The sequence below is a fragment of the Colius striatus genome, chromosome 18 (genome assembly GCF_028858725.1).
Source record: "Colius striatus isolate bColStr4 chromosome 18, bColStr4.1.hap1, whole genome shotgun sequence".
Lineage (NCBI taxonomy): Eukaryota > Metazoa > Chordata > Aves > Coliiformes > Coliidae > Colius > Colius striatus.
The window spans coordinates 2,608,184-2,621,779 of NC_084776.1; the positions used below are offsets into that span (position 1 = coordinate 2,608,184).

General features: G+C 47.2%; 1 protein-coding gene across 1 annotated transcript in view; it reads right to left on the bottom strand.

The window, feature by feature from the left end:
* Positions 1-1,668: 1,668 nt before the first annotated feature.
* MAP2K6 (mitogen-activated protein kinase kinase 6) overlaps positions 1,669-13,596 on the bottom strand; it is a 54,157-nt gene continuing 42,229 nt past the window's right edge. Inside the window, exon 12 of the mRNA XM_062010683.1 lies at positions 1,669-13,175. Coding sequence (XP_061866667.1) covers positions 13,098-13,175 — 78 coding nt within the window. The 3' untranslated portion in view covers positions 1,669-13,097. The remainder of the gene's footprint in view (positions 13,176-13,596) is intronic.

Genomic DNA, 13,596 nt, shown 5'->3' on the forward strand with positions numbered 1-13,596 from the left:
CATTATGGTGTCATGTTCAAACTCGATCCCAAAGGTGCACACGTATCCCCCGACTACTTTAGGGGTTGGCAGCTGCTTCAGTACACTTACTCCTCTTTATTTATTTAATTTTGCTTCATCTTGGGGCTTTTAAAATTGATGGGTGGCTGAAGGCAAGGACTGATGCATTGTAGATGACAACAAAAGAGGCTCCATAAAATCGCTTTTGGCATCTCGTGTGCGTTCCGTCTACATCTTATAAATGACTGCTGCATCTCTGTGATAAAAATAGTTTTGTGTTTGGAATTGATTACAGTGAGATAAAGCTCAAATCATAATAATCAAAAAAGTAGTGATGCATGAGCATTCTGAACATAGAAGGGTAATTTGACTTGATAAAAAGTACGGCTCTTAATTTCTTCCTTTTAAACAGAATACACATACACACACACAGAGATACCACGGTGCAGATAAAACTTCAGCAGCTGTTTTGCTGAGGATTCCCAGAAATGGGTTTGTGCCTCGTTGCAACTCTTCTCTCCAGACGTTTTTATGGCAAGCTCTGGCATTCCCATCACTGACGCTGGGTAACGTTTCCCCTGCAAGCTGACAGCGTTCAGCCCAGGTACCACACTTTCTTCTACCCAATAAACATCGATCCCTTTCCTGGGCCCTTAAAGGTTATTCTATGACCTGGGGTATTTTGTGTTTAGTTAATTCCTCAGCTCTGCAACTAGTGCTTTTGCCTTGACTGGGACTGCAGGATCAGCAGAGGGAGCTGATCTATTGTTTTCAGCAATTCTAATATAAATGGAAGGGCAGTTTTATTTACATAAGGAAGAGGGAAATAGCAATTCATGTTCTGGTCTGACCCAGACCAGCATGCTTTACTCAAGCAAAACGCTCTTTGACTTTGACTAATAAATCCAGACTGAAAATTGGCTTTGCATCATGACAAATGCACAGCCTAACAGTTAACCTTTAAAGAAATGCAAAGCTTAATTGCAGATAATAGTGATGGGGCTGGCAGTGGAATCCAGGGTTGGATCCAGGACTTGGTGAGAGTCAGAGCAAAGCTCCACGTCTGTTTTGCAGCCTGTGAGCACCGGGGCTGACAGCTGCTCCAAACCCACCGCCTGCTTCAGTCACCTCACGGTGAGCCGAGCGAGCACCGGGCCCCCAACCCCAACAGCACGTGTCAGCTCAGCCCCAAGCCCTCATCCCCAGGCAACACTGGGCTGTGTCCACTTGCAGCCCCTTGAACCCACCCTATCCTCATTGGAAAGCTGCTTTTTTTGGGGGGGAGCAGGGAGGGGAGGAAGGCGGCCCCTCTCATCACACCAGCACCCTGCCAGAGCCGCGGCAGGAGCCGGGGCTGAGCCTTTGATGTGGGCTGGACGGGATGTGGATGCGTCTGGTCCCGCCAGCCACGCCAGCCCAGGCACAGAGAGAAAAACCAATGGCAGAAAGACTGACAATTATTTCTGTCGAGCAGCTTGAGCATTCCTGAGTTTTCAGTAACGTATGATAAGCTGTTAGGAGTAAGATGATCCCTAAAACCCTTCCATGTGAGCAGCAGAAGCAGCACAAAGCATGTCCCTAGCAGCTGGCAGTGACCTCCCCATGGTAAATACAGGTAGACTGACAAGCATGTTACCTTTAAATTTCATTTATTTATTTTTGTGTACATTTTCCTTAATCTGACTGACATACCATTGCTATAAAGATGCCCTGCTCTTTGAATATTTAATCCAAGACCACTAGTTCAAGTGTGGTTATGAAAAGTCACGGCAAACATATGACTGGAAAGAGGTGGTTGGTTTTGACTTCCAGGCAGTTGTTTGAAGCATTTCATTGATGCACACAATATCCAGCAGAACACACACACACACAGTGCTGAGTTTGACACACACCCACCCACACACACACACACACACTCACACACAGAGCTGGAAAATGGTTACAGTGGTTGAAGTTTCAAAAAGGTGTACTGTCCCCTTCTCTCAGCAGCAGTGATAAACCTTTGGGTATCCTGAGAAATAAAATCCAAGTGTAGTAAAGAAGATTAACTCATTCCATCAGTTTGGGCTTGCTTTGGGGTTTTTTTCAGGTTAAATATATTCTTCCAATCATCTTTCTTTTCTTTTTTAAACAGAGAGTGGAGTGAAAGGATCTGAGGCAGTCAGGGTTAAAGAACACCAGTTCAGTTGTCCCACCAATATCCTTAATCCAGTACAACACGGATCCTAAAAGCATCTCATTAAAACGACAACAACATTAAATAAAAGCCCATCTAACATTACACACACGGCCCTACTGTCAGTCTCCTATTGTTTATCATCCTCAGAGTACGAGGAATGGCTTTGAGATGAACGAAGACAACACAGGTTAGGAGAAGTGTTCCAGCCAGAGCGGCCATGGAGTCGTACAGGAGGGCAGCTGGGTGACCCCCAAAGTGCATGGAGGACCCTGTGAGCTCTGCAATATCTGGCTGATGAAATTTCATCTGGTTGCAGAGAGAAACAGGAGCTGTGAGTGAGAGGTGGCACAGCTTCCTGGCTGCTGGCTCTGTCCTGCCACAAAACCTGGGCAAAGCCGAAGGGGACTTTCACCAACACTGACAAGAACTTGGGTGCCATCTCACAAAGACGACAGCACTTCATTTCTTTTAAATCTACCACTAGTACGTGTTCACAAGAACCAGCCAAGGCCAGGGAAATCTTTCTCAGAGCCTGCTATCTCTGGCCCAATTCACCCTCCCCCAAAGCTGTGATCCTGGCTCTTGCATTAGGATGTGGGCAGTTTTGATTCTCATGAGAACAGTTTCCTCTACAAGGCCAAAAATCAAAAATGACTCCCGTTGCATTGTGCTGCCCTTTTCATCTGACACTACCTTTTCCGTTCTTCCCACCCATGTGCACCCCAGTGCTCTTCCTGATGCCTGTGCTCCCGTGAGCTCCCCCGTGCCACGCACTCCCTCGCTGCGAGAGGGGTTGTGTGAGGTTACGGGCTGCTGAGGAGCACTGAGCACTGCAGAGAAAACAGGCCAGCAAAGACTTAAGACAACAAAAACAAACACCAAGCAATTAAAAGAAGGATGGGAGATGTGGTCTGATGTACTTTTGCCAAGAAATAAACATTTAACGTTGCCTTTTTTAAGAACACTTGCATTGTGTTTTTTACATCTCCAAAATGGTCGAGCTGCTCACTCCGCCCACCCATGCACAGCACGTGCACACACACACACACACACACACTCTAATGCACACACATTTCCAGCTTTGTAGAGCTACTGGATTTACTTTTGAGACGAGTTTCTTGTGCATTTTGACAGTTTACTTTGAGACAAGTTATTTGCAAGAAGGCAAAGTTCACGCATGGCTTTGACAGCTCCACTTTCTCATAAATGGTTTTTGAAAAGCAAAAAGCAAATGAGGGCCAAAGCTCCATTTAAAGTTCACCTCAGATGCCTGAAAAGCATTTATACCCACATCCTTCTGAGGTCCCTGCTTTATGAACTTCTAATGAATTCCACATTCTGCTACCCAACATTTCTTATACATAGGGGGAAGTAAAAACAAACCAGAAAACCAATGCAAGCTGTTTGAAAACAGATGCACTGTCACAGCATTCTTTATCAGAAAGTCTGGGGAGGCTTTTGAAGGAGCAGAGCAGCGAGGAAGGCACCTTGGCAAAGGGGAGAAAGGGCATGAAAAGAACAAAAAGCTGATCTGCTTGAGCCCTCGGTCCTGCTTGTCTCATGCGGGTCACCCAGGGATTTCACCTCAATGTCTTTTACAGAGCAAGAAGCAGGAGCTCATTAGTTGTTCCATTATCCCTGTAGGACTCATGTCCCCCATACCCAGAGCAGATATTTGGCCAGAGGTTGTCTGGGTAGCCCTCAGCCCTGCTTCGAAGCCATCCTGGCAACCCTGACTGTCATTGGCTCGAGGGCTAAAGGAAAACTCCCCAAAAACTGGGGATAGAAAAGCCTGGCATGAGCCTTGGCCAAGCCAAGAGCATCACAAACCAGATTTGGTTAGTGATGTGTGACACAGAGCATTTTCACCAGTTAAACTGAACCCTGATGCTAGTCAATCCCCCCTCGAAGCAACAGTTACAACCCATCTGGTGCTTTTCCTATTAAAAACAAGAGTTGAGTTACTCAGAAACCTCCCAGATGTCTACAGAAACATTGGAAAAAATGGGCTTTTTTGGAAAAAAGACTTGTTATCCTCATCCCTAACTCTAGAGCAAACCAGGTCACTGAAAGAAAATCTAAGTTGCTAGCATTTAACATAATAATTAGGCATCTACTGCCACTGGCCATCCCAGTTGTTGGGAGGTACTACAGTGACTCCTTACAGCTCGAGGGCAGGCTGGGAGATACCTTCAGCACATCTGAGATAGTACCAGAAAGGGATAAACAATAAATAATAAGAACAGGAGAAGGAATAGTCAGCCTTCCACACATAAGGAAAAGCAGAGACTTTCACAGTTACAAAACAAATGATGCTACTGTAAGAAGAAAACCTAAAGCCAATTAAGGACTAGCATTACAGCAGGTTGGAAAGCCTTCTCTTTTCTCACACGGGCTTTGCCTGTGCCCTCTCCAGCTCCAGCAGATCATTGGGAAGTGTGGCAGCTTTTCCATTATGCTCCTATCTTTTTTTTCCCCTCTTTTTCTAGCTGAAAGGGTGCAGAAACGTCCTTGTTAAAAACTTATTGCCCTCTCAAGAAAAAGCAGATTTCACATCTTAAGACAGAAACTCCAGAAATGTCATATATATTGAAGCTAAACATGGATGTTTGCCAGTAAAACTGTAATTCCTTCAACTGAAGATTTCAAATATTTTTAGACAGTTGGGTTGGTTTTTTTTCCCTCTGAGAAATGACAAGTTTTACTCCAACACATTTCCAGTTTGCAAGAAGCTACATTCAGCAGCTCCCCCCCAACCCCTATTCATTGCTATTGAAAAATAAATGCATAATTCCGACTATTTTCTATGTTGTGACTATCTCCAGCAGCCTGACTGGCACAGTGACAGCTGCCACCAAGCACCAGCCACTCCATTCACAATTATGGAAGAAACAAGACAGTGGCAGAGCTCTGGAAGTTTGCTTCGTACGTAGATTATATGGGAAATGTTTGGAGCCGTATCTTGGGTTTGGTGATACTGTATTTTGACCAGGTTTGGGTTTTTTTCTGTCTGTAGACCCTCAGTCTGCCAGAAGCTCAGCAAATGGTCAATGCTACAAGATATTTATGCAAGACTCACAGCTAAACCTGAGCTAAATGTGGACAGAGAATTCTGCAGCTGCACCTGTGTATGTGAAAATTTGATCCTGGCTTAACAGCTGTGTCAGAGACTGTAATTTATCTTCAAATGCACCTTTTTGGCTCTTGGGAGGCATTTAATCTACCTCTCTGTACTTTGTCTGTGTAAATCAAGGACACCTGACCCTTCCTGACCTTTCACAGTATTCATCCCCCCCCAAAAAAAAACCCCATACAACGGAGCTGAGAAATACCAAAGGCTTTCAGATATTGTTCCAGGACACTCTGAGATGGCTGAATGTTCTTCACTAGAGGGGAAAAAAACGAGACATGGCAGACCCTGATACCTCCATCACACAATCCCTTGGGGAAACTGTATCTACCTATGTTTTTGGAGGCCATGGGCACGCTTGCTGCCAGACTGCTCTTTCCAGCCATCAGACATTGGCCGCCTCTCGCTGTAGCACTTCTTTCCATCCGCCTCCTGGCACAACTGTACACATACCCTTGTGTGAAGGGTCACAGCACTTTGGAAAGGCTGTGGTCTGATCTCTTATTTCCTCAAAAATAATAATTATCTGAGGCAAAACCAGGCTGAAGTAGGATAAAGCCTGAGCTGGCCTGAGTTATTCCTGTAAGAGAAACCAAACAGGAACGTTTCCTTATCGGTTCACTAATACTTGGGGTGTGTTCACTCTTCTACTTTAAAATTAGACCATTCTGAGTTTCCTGGATTTAGCTAGGCCCAAAAGCGAAAGTAACGGATCAAAATACCCTGAAATCAACTTCTAGGAAGGGTTTTCAGTCTGGCTAAAACCACACAGCTTTGGAAATTGCCGAAAGATGTCTGATCTTTCGAGATTTCCATCTCTATTTCCAGGGCGTTGTAGAGGTTTCCAAGCTTTTCCCGGCTTATCCTCGCGGTACCTCGCGGCTGCTGGGCCTTGGCCCCATCGTTTAGAGAAAACCAAGAGCCTTTCGAGGAAGGAAATGCGGCCTGTCCCACAGCCCCGCTGCTGGCCAGAGCAAAGGCACCTTGGAGCTGCAACTCCACAGCTGCTCCCCTTCCAGAAAGGGGGTTTTAATGCAACAAAGCACAGAAGAAGCTCTTGCTTCAGCTGGATAACTGCAGCTTAGGTAGTGAGCCATTAAGCAGGCACTGGGTAACAGAGAGGCAGCTCCTTCCTCTCCCAGATTGCTCTGTGGAGAGCTGGCTGGAAGCCCCTTTCCCTTGCCTATCACTCTGACCACTTCTCTTGCTTTCTCCCTGACCAACCGCCTAGAAAAAAGGCTGCTAGTAAAATCCCAGACAGGAAAATACAAAATGTAAAGGTGCCTGAGACGTGTCAATGGAGGTGAAGAGCTTTCTAGCAACCCAGGAGTGCACTAAAGGAGGCCACAAGATAAACGCCACGCAGCCAAAATCGTTCCCAGTGGAACGGCACTGCCGGCTGCACAGGCCCCTGAAGAATTCATTTATCCCTGTGGCTTCTGAATTAGCTGTTTGCACCATTAGGCTAGTTAGAGATCACCTTAAAATGTTTATCCTCTTCTTTCTCAGCTACAGAGGCTTTCCCCATGCTTTCCCCATCGCTGGAGTCTCACTCACGGCCCGGCAGGGAAGCAGCAATGCACAAGGCCATGCAGCAGGCACCAAGCACCAGCTCAACTTGCTCTTCTCCCCTGTGGGTTTCTTTGGGGTTTTAGATTTTGTTTCTCTTACCAGGAGAAGGGATGAAGAGGCACTCAGGGACTTGTGAGCAAACTCATTACCTACAAATCTGGGCCTGAAGAGGAGACAGGCTGCTCTCACATGGGTTGGTGAGAGTCAAGTCTGTGGCTGTCCCTTTGGCCCACTCTTTTTGCTTCTAGCCTTCAACTCCAGGCTTTCCTTGGCAGAGTGGACTGACACCAGTTGCTTATCAAAGGACTCACTTTGTCCCTATGCCATTAAAATCACCCTTGCAGCTTACTCAGTCTTTAGAGTCCTCTGCATTTATACAGCACGTGAACCTTTGTGTCATGACCACTGGCAGCACCCGCTCCCAGCTGTGGCTACATCAATCTGAAAACACATAGAAGCTGAGATTCAACTGAGCTTTTTCTGGCCTCCTTTATTAACAAAATCATCTGGGTTTATGGTGTGGGGTTATGTGAAGGAGCAGCATCCTTTCAACCTGCTACATAGCTGCCTACTGCACAGAAAGTCTCTCTCCTAGCCAGTCCAGGAGAGCAAATCTCACTACACTGCAGAGCTCTGGCCTGCCAGGGCACATGTCAAATTTCATATTATCCATCTGCTCCAGTAAAAGCTGAGCTGAAAAATTAATTAGGGGATCTGATCCCTTCTCACCAGAAACAATCTGGATTTTATAGCTCAGGCAGAGGCCAGCAAAGCAGACAAAGCTCTGTGATACATCCTTTGCTGCTGCTTAATGGCTTTCAAGGAAACAACCAATTTGAGGGGAGGACACAGACTGTAAAACACGTGGACATCTGGTCTGTTCTGTCCACCCTTCATCTCCCCCCATGCTCAACCTCCATCTCCTAAGTGCATGTTCAGAATTGAGAGAGACGACTCCTCTAACATATAAACAGCTATAATATGGCAATAAAGATTAATGAGTAAAACCTGCCATTTTATGTATAATCCACGGGGATTTACAATCATTAATCTTTATTAGTGTGTAATAACTGTTTAGACATTAAGGACAGATTCTCAGACAGACAAAACTGGCTTTATTCCAGCCAAACCAATGGAGCAATACCAGTTGACGCCCTCCATGACCCTAGCTCTAAAATGAGACCCATCCTCATCTGTAGGAATCATATCACTAACAGTATTTCCCCAACAGCACAGGCAGAGCAGCAAAGACAACTATTTGTCTTTCTCTGTATCTGAAAAAGAGAGCTGCATGTGTCCAGGAAGCTCAACAATAGACATGTCAATAAACATGAGGAAATTCAATGAAAAAGCAACAGCAACAAAAGGAACCCCAAGGAGCAGGGAAGTGGATGATTTTTGAGGCAAGACTATAAGATCTGGTTTGGCAGGAGCGTAACTAAGAGGGATGTAGCAATCTTTGGCATGTGAAAGAGTGGAAGCACCAAGACAGGCTCCCAGAGTTCCTCTAAGAGGAACAAGATGGAAGAGAGGGGAAAAAAAAAAAGAGCATCTTGGCTGGCTTTTCTGAGAGAGGAGTTTGGGGCTTGTTTTTAATAAAAAAGAGGTCTGTTAAACAAGGAAGCTGGTGGGAACCTTGTCTGAACTACATCAGACCAGCCACTAAAGCAATGCTGCGCTGACCGAGCAGGAGCTCCTCTTCCAAAATGTCTAGGAGAGAAGGCAAATGTGCAGGTAGATACTTAGCTTGCAGCAAGCATGGAGAAATCCCAGCTGAGGCTGTGCATGCCAGTGTCTCTGCCTCCCTCAGCCCCAGGCACTGCTGTGCTGCGTGGGCGAGGGGCCTGGCAGCCCCTTCCAGCCGAGACAAAGCGCAGCTAGCACTGACCCAGCAGGCACACTGCCACCTCCTTCTGCACCTGCTGAAGAGCTGGAAACCCAACTGCATCTCTTGTTTTAGACGTTTTTTTTCTGAGTAGTGACCCACCAATTGCCTCCTCCATCACGCAGGGGAGGCCAGCTGCCCCCAGAAATGTTGCTCCCCTGCCTCATTATTTAACAAGCCTGAAGCGCCTCCTTCCGTGCCAGTAAACCTGACAAAAAGCAGGAAAGAAGCAGAAATACAGTACATAGATATCTGTGTAAAGTTTTGTACACCTGGAAAAACTCCAGAAAAGATGGGCATTTCACCCACTGCAGCAGCACAAACCTGGCCTCTACAAACAGCAAATGCCCTCCAGCTCCTCTTTCAGCTTTAAGGGACCAGTAGGCTCTTGAGGACCCAGAAAATGGCTTTCCTGCAGTGATACTTCAAGAGCTTTAGAGATGGCAAGGCCACCAGCATCCAGGAGGTTGCAGGAACATCAAGAGGAGGAAATCAGAGGATGAGCATCATGCCCGAGTGGTCCCCCATTGCCTGCCAGAGTGAAGGGCTGTGCCTCTTTCATGCAGCCGGATAACCACTGCCTATGGCAGAGCAGAGAGGCCCTCCCTGCCTTGCAAATGGCTAATTGTGCTGGAATTCACCCTCACAAGCTGGTCCAGATCACAGCTCAGTGCTGAGCTTCGAACAGCTTTTCTCTCCTCTCTGCTCCCTGGTGTGTTTTGGGTTTGTTTCAGGTTTGTGACATGAGACCTCCTCCTTTTGCAGTTTAAAAAGTCCCAGCTCAGGACAATCTAGCACAGTGTCCCTAGTCCTGTGTTGTCTGAAAACAAAAGAGCTTTCTGAAGAACAGCTTTAAGCCTCAACACCTTGGCAGTTCAAGGGACATGGCTGTGGGGAAAGGCTTAATGTCAGAGAAACCATGCCTGTCCTTGCAACCTCATGTGACAGCCAAGCAAAGCTCTGACCAAAAGCTTCTCATCTTCAGAGGTTACAATCAAATGAAGGAGAAAAGAGTCTGATTTCCATCTTGTAGCCCAACATCTTTTCAGAGCTTTTAAGCACACAGGAGTCTTTGGCTCTCCTCCCTGTGCCGAGGACACTACCTCAGGCTTTTTCTCTAAGAAAATCCTGGACAGGGATTTGTCGTGGCTTTGTGTCCACATGTGTCACAAGGGATGCAGAGACAGCCAGTCAGCCTCTGCACTTCTCTCCTGCCACAACTGCCTTCCACAGCCATGATCACTCAGATCACTGTTTCCATTCACACTGGTCATACAGATTCACACTCACTCTGGGCTGATGTAAATGACTTTTAAAGGAACAAAGTCAAGAATCAGGAGGGAAGTGAAGTGATTTGTTGCATGCCCTATTGTAATGGCATTAAAACAAAGGGATTAGACAACCCAAGCACTGCAAGAGCAGAAAGCATACAAGACAGCACTCAGCATGTAGTGTCGAGGCATGCAGGAATCATTTCAGAGGGTTACTAGCTGCAGACAACACTGACATTAATTTTCTATTGGAAAATGCTGGTGACATTAATATCTGCTGTTAATACTGAACTTCGACAGTACCTCATAAATTCAACCTGTCAATTATAATGGCACTGAAATAAAGGTGCTCTGAGGTCAAGGAGATGTGGTGTCCAAATGAGACTTATATTCCAGGAGAAAAATGGCAAAAAGGATCTTTAACAAAAGCATCAGATCCATATGTAGCAAAACCAAAGGGTGGTTTTAAATGTCATGTTTTTCAAAGCGAGAATTGATGCTGGAACTAACTCTATAAACTGGTTGGCTGGACTTTTAGCTGCAGCTGAGTACAATCAATCAAAACAGCTCTGCAACTCTGAGAAAGTGAGAGAGAGAAAACACACACACACACATACACCCCATGGAATATGAGAGGGTAGATTATGAGCCATGTGAGGCCTTTGAAAATTACACTGTGAAGTAAAACATCCTTATGGTTCATCCACAACAAACTGTAACCCGAAAGGTTCCCCCCAATACACAGAGGGATGTGGAGCTATCATTACCAAGGGCTGGGAGAGCTCGTAAGACACAGCTGAGGAGGGGGAAACTTCTTCCCCAAAGCCTGCATGACCCATGAGCTCTCTGCAGCAAGGAAAGCCCTACAGCCCGACTCCTGCAAGCCCTCCTCAAGCCACCCTGCTCTGCACCTGAGGGCCACAACAATCAATGTTCCCTTCTCGCCTTCAATGCTGGCCCCAGGGCAGAGCTGTGGCATTTTGGGGTTCACAGCTATCTCTGCAGGCACTGCCAGCCACAGACGTGGTGGGGATGATGCCAGTGACAGCCCAGGCACCAGTGGTGTCTATGTGCATCCCTCCAAAGTGGTCAGCATGTCCCTAGCACAAGAGGTACCATCATTGAGGAATATCTGCTGCAAACACTGCCCTCCCCATCAGCCTTTCCAAGGGATCTCTTCCCAAACAGATGCTCAGACTGGTCTAGAAGCCCAACATGCACCAGCAGAGACTGCAGCCACTCAAGCAGGAGAGAAAGGGTTGGATCCCAGGCTGAATCACATCCTGCACAACTGAAATACTGCATGGCAAGGTGTGCTTCTAGTTGGGATTTAACTCTGAGAGCCTGCGCCAAAGCGATGGATGGGGAAGGGAAGCAGGTGGAGGGCCACGAGGCACAGGGCACACTCTGGTGTGGGGCCAGGGGAAGGAAGGAGCTATGGGCAAAGGCAAAGGACCTCATAGCTGAGTGAGTTATGTAGGTTTGGCTCAGTCAAACTGGCATCAATCTGGAGCCATTGGCCTTGCTCCAGACTCAGCAACACCTTGCAGTGCATGGTGCTCCCTTTCTCTAGACAGTATCCACATCACCTGAAAGCAGCATGATCTGCTGTCTTTCCCTCCCACCCTGACCGTCCCCATGCTCCTGCCTTTGGCCAGCAGCTTTTCTCTGAGGACCTGGCCAACAGCAACGAGCTCCTGCTAGGGGTGAGCTGTGGTTTCCCCGTGTGGTTTCCCAGGCTGCAGCTCTCCTGGAGGACATTTCCAGCCCATGCTGGTGCCCAGTGCTCCTGGCTGCCTTCAGCATCCCAATTAGAGCTAGGTATGGCCTAGATGGCACGCTGGCACAGGCTGCAGGGGAGCTGGCTGGCACTCCCAAAGCCTGTGGGCAAGCACAGAGGGATTGCTGCCGACACAGCGCCAAGCGCCCTGGAAACTTGCACTGAGATATCCCGTATTTCTAAGATGTCATGCTATGCATACTGTTATCCTTTCTAATATGGAGAAGGAGAGAGGAACTACCTTTTAGGCCCAAAGCAGCTCATCCCCAGCCCAAGGGAACCCCAGGCACTGCAACGCTGCTGGGCTTGCAGGCAGGCGGGGACTGACTACTGCAGCCTCCTCCTGATCTTTGTGCAACTCATCTAACAATCTACTCCCTTCTGGGACTTCCATCCCAGACACTATCCCAGCAATGTCTTCCCACTCCAGACCTGCCCAGGAGAGCAGAGTAAGTGTGTGGGAGGTAGGGCAGGGGTTTTCCCCAGGCAGGAGGCTGGCAGCGCACCAGGCTGCCTGGGACACACCGGCCAGGCTCGGAGCACAGTGCCTGGAGATCTGACCTCTCTGGACACTGGGGCCTCCCCCCCTTACAGTGATGCTGCGTGAGCAGCTCGAGTAGCTGAGCTGAGATTCCTGTTTATAAATTCTTTTTACGATGCACATTAAATATTTTTCCACAACACAGACAATTCTCTTCTTTCTCTTTTCCTTTGACACCTTTTCCCCAGCAAAGCCCTACGACTATTGCTTGCTGTGGCCTCGTTTAGCATCACCATCGTCACCACGCATCCATCCTCATATAAAACAGAAATCTATTCCATCAAGCACTTAACATAAATAATAAAATAATGGAAGGGACAAAATATAAATCTACATACAACTTCATGACTACCATAGCACCTATTACCATGACAAAGCAAATTCTGGTTCGGGGAGAAGGGAAGGGGGATGAGGAGAAAGTTAGGAAGAAGGACTTTGACTGTCATTAAATATGTAAATCATCCTCTTAATTTGTTGTTGTTGTTGCTGCTGCTTTGTTTTTGCTTTAAGGTTATCAACCTTATTAAAATTCATTTCACTAACCATCTCGTTCTATGTCACTATGGATACCAAAGAACCCTTTTAAAACCTTGGGCGAGGTGGGGGTGTCTCAGAATAAAACCAGAACAAAACAAAACACGGCGACTTTCTGTTGGTGCCTCCACGACAAGTCCTGCCACGCGCCTCTCCCCTGCACCCACCAGTCCACAGAAGGGCAATTCATTTATAAGTCCAGTTCTCAGTCTCCCAGGATGAGTTTGACAAAAGAGGCGACGTCTGTCTCTTTGGATTCGTGCAGGGTGAAGAAAGGATGTTGCTGGGAAAGCAAAGAGAGACAAAATAGAGAAGTTTATTATTCACGGTGCTAAGGACCAAACCAAAAAACCTTTTCAGACAATCTTCTAGGCAGATGAAAAGATTTTGTCACCAGCACTGTAATATTGGGCTTTCCACATTTTGCAGCTGAGGCAAGTTGGGGAGCACTTTGTGAAGGCTGAAGATTTGTGCTGCCCTCTCAGATTCCCTCTAAACCCTGCCCTGGCTGGGAGGGCTGAGCTGGGCTTGCTCTTCAAGTAAGGCAAAACACTCAGCACCCTGCCTCCATCTCTAGCATGTTGTGTCCTTCAGCACACACTGGCACACAACTCTGTTCCTCCTGAGATGGTGGTTTTACCCACCCCTCCACGCACCAGCTCCAACGGGCGCAAGGCGAGCCGTGCAGGAAGGCTGACTGCAGT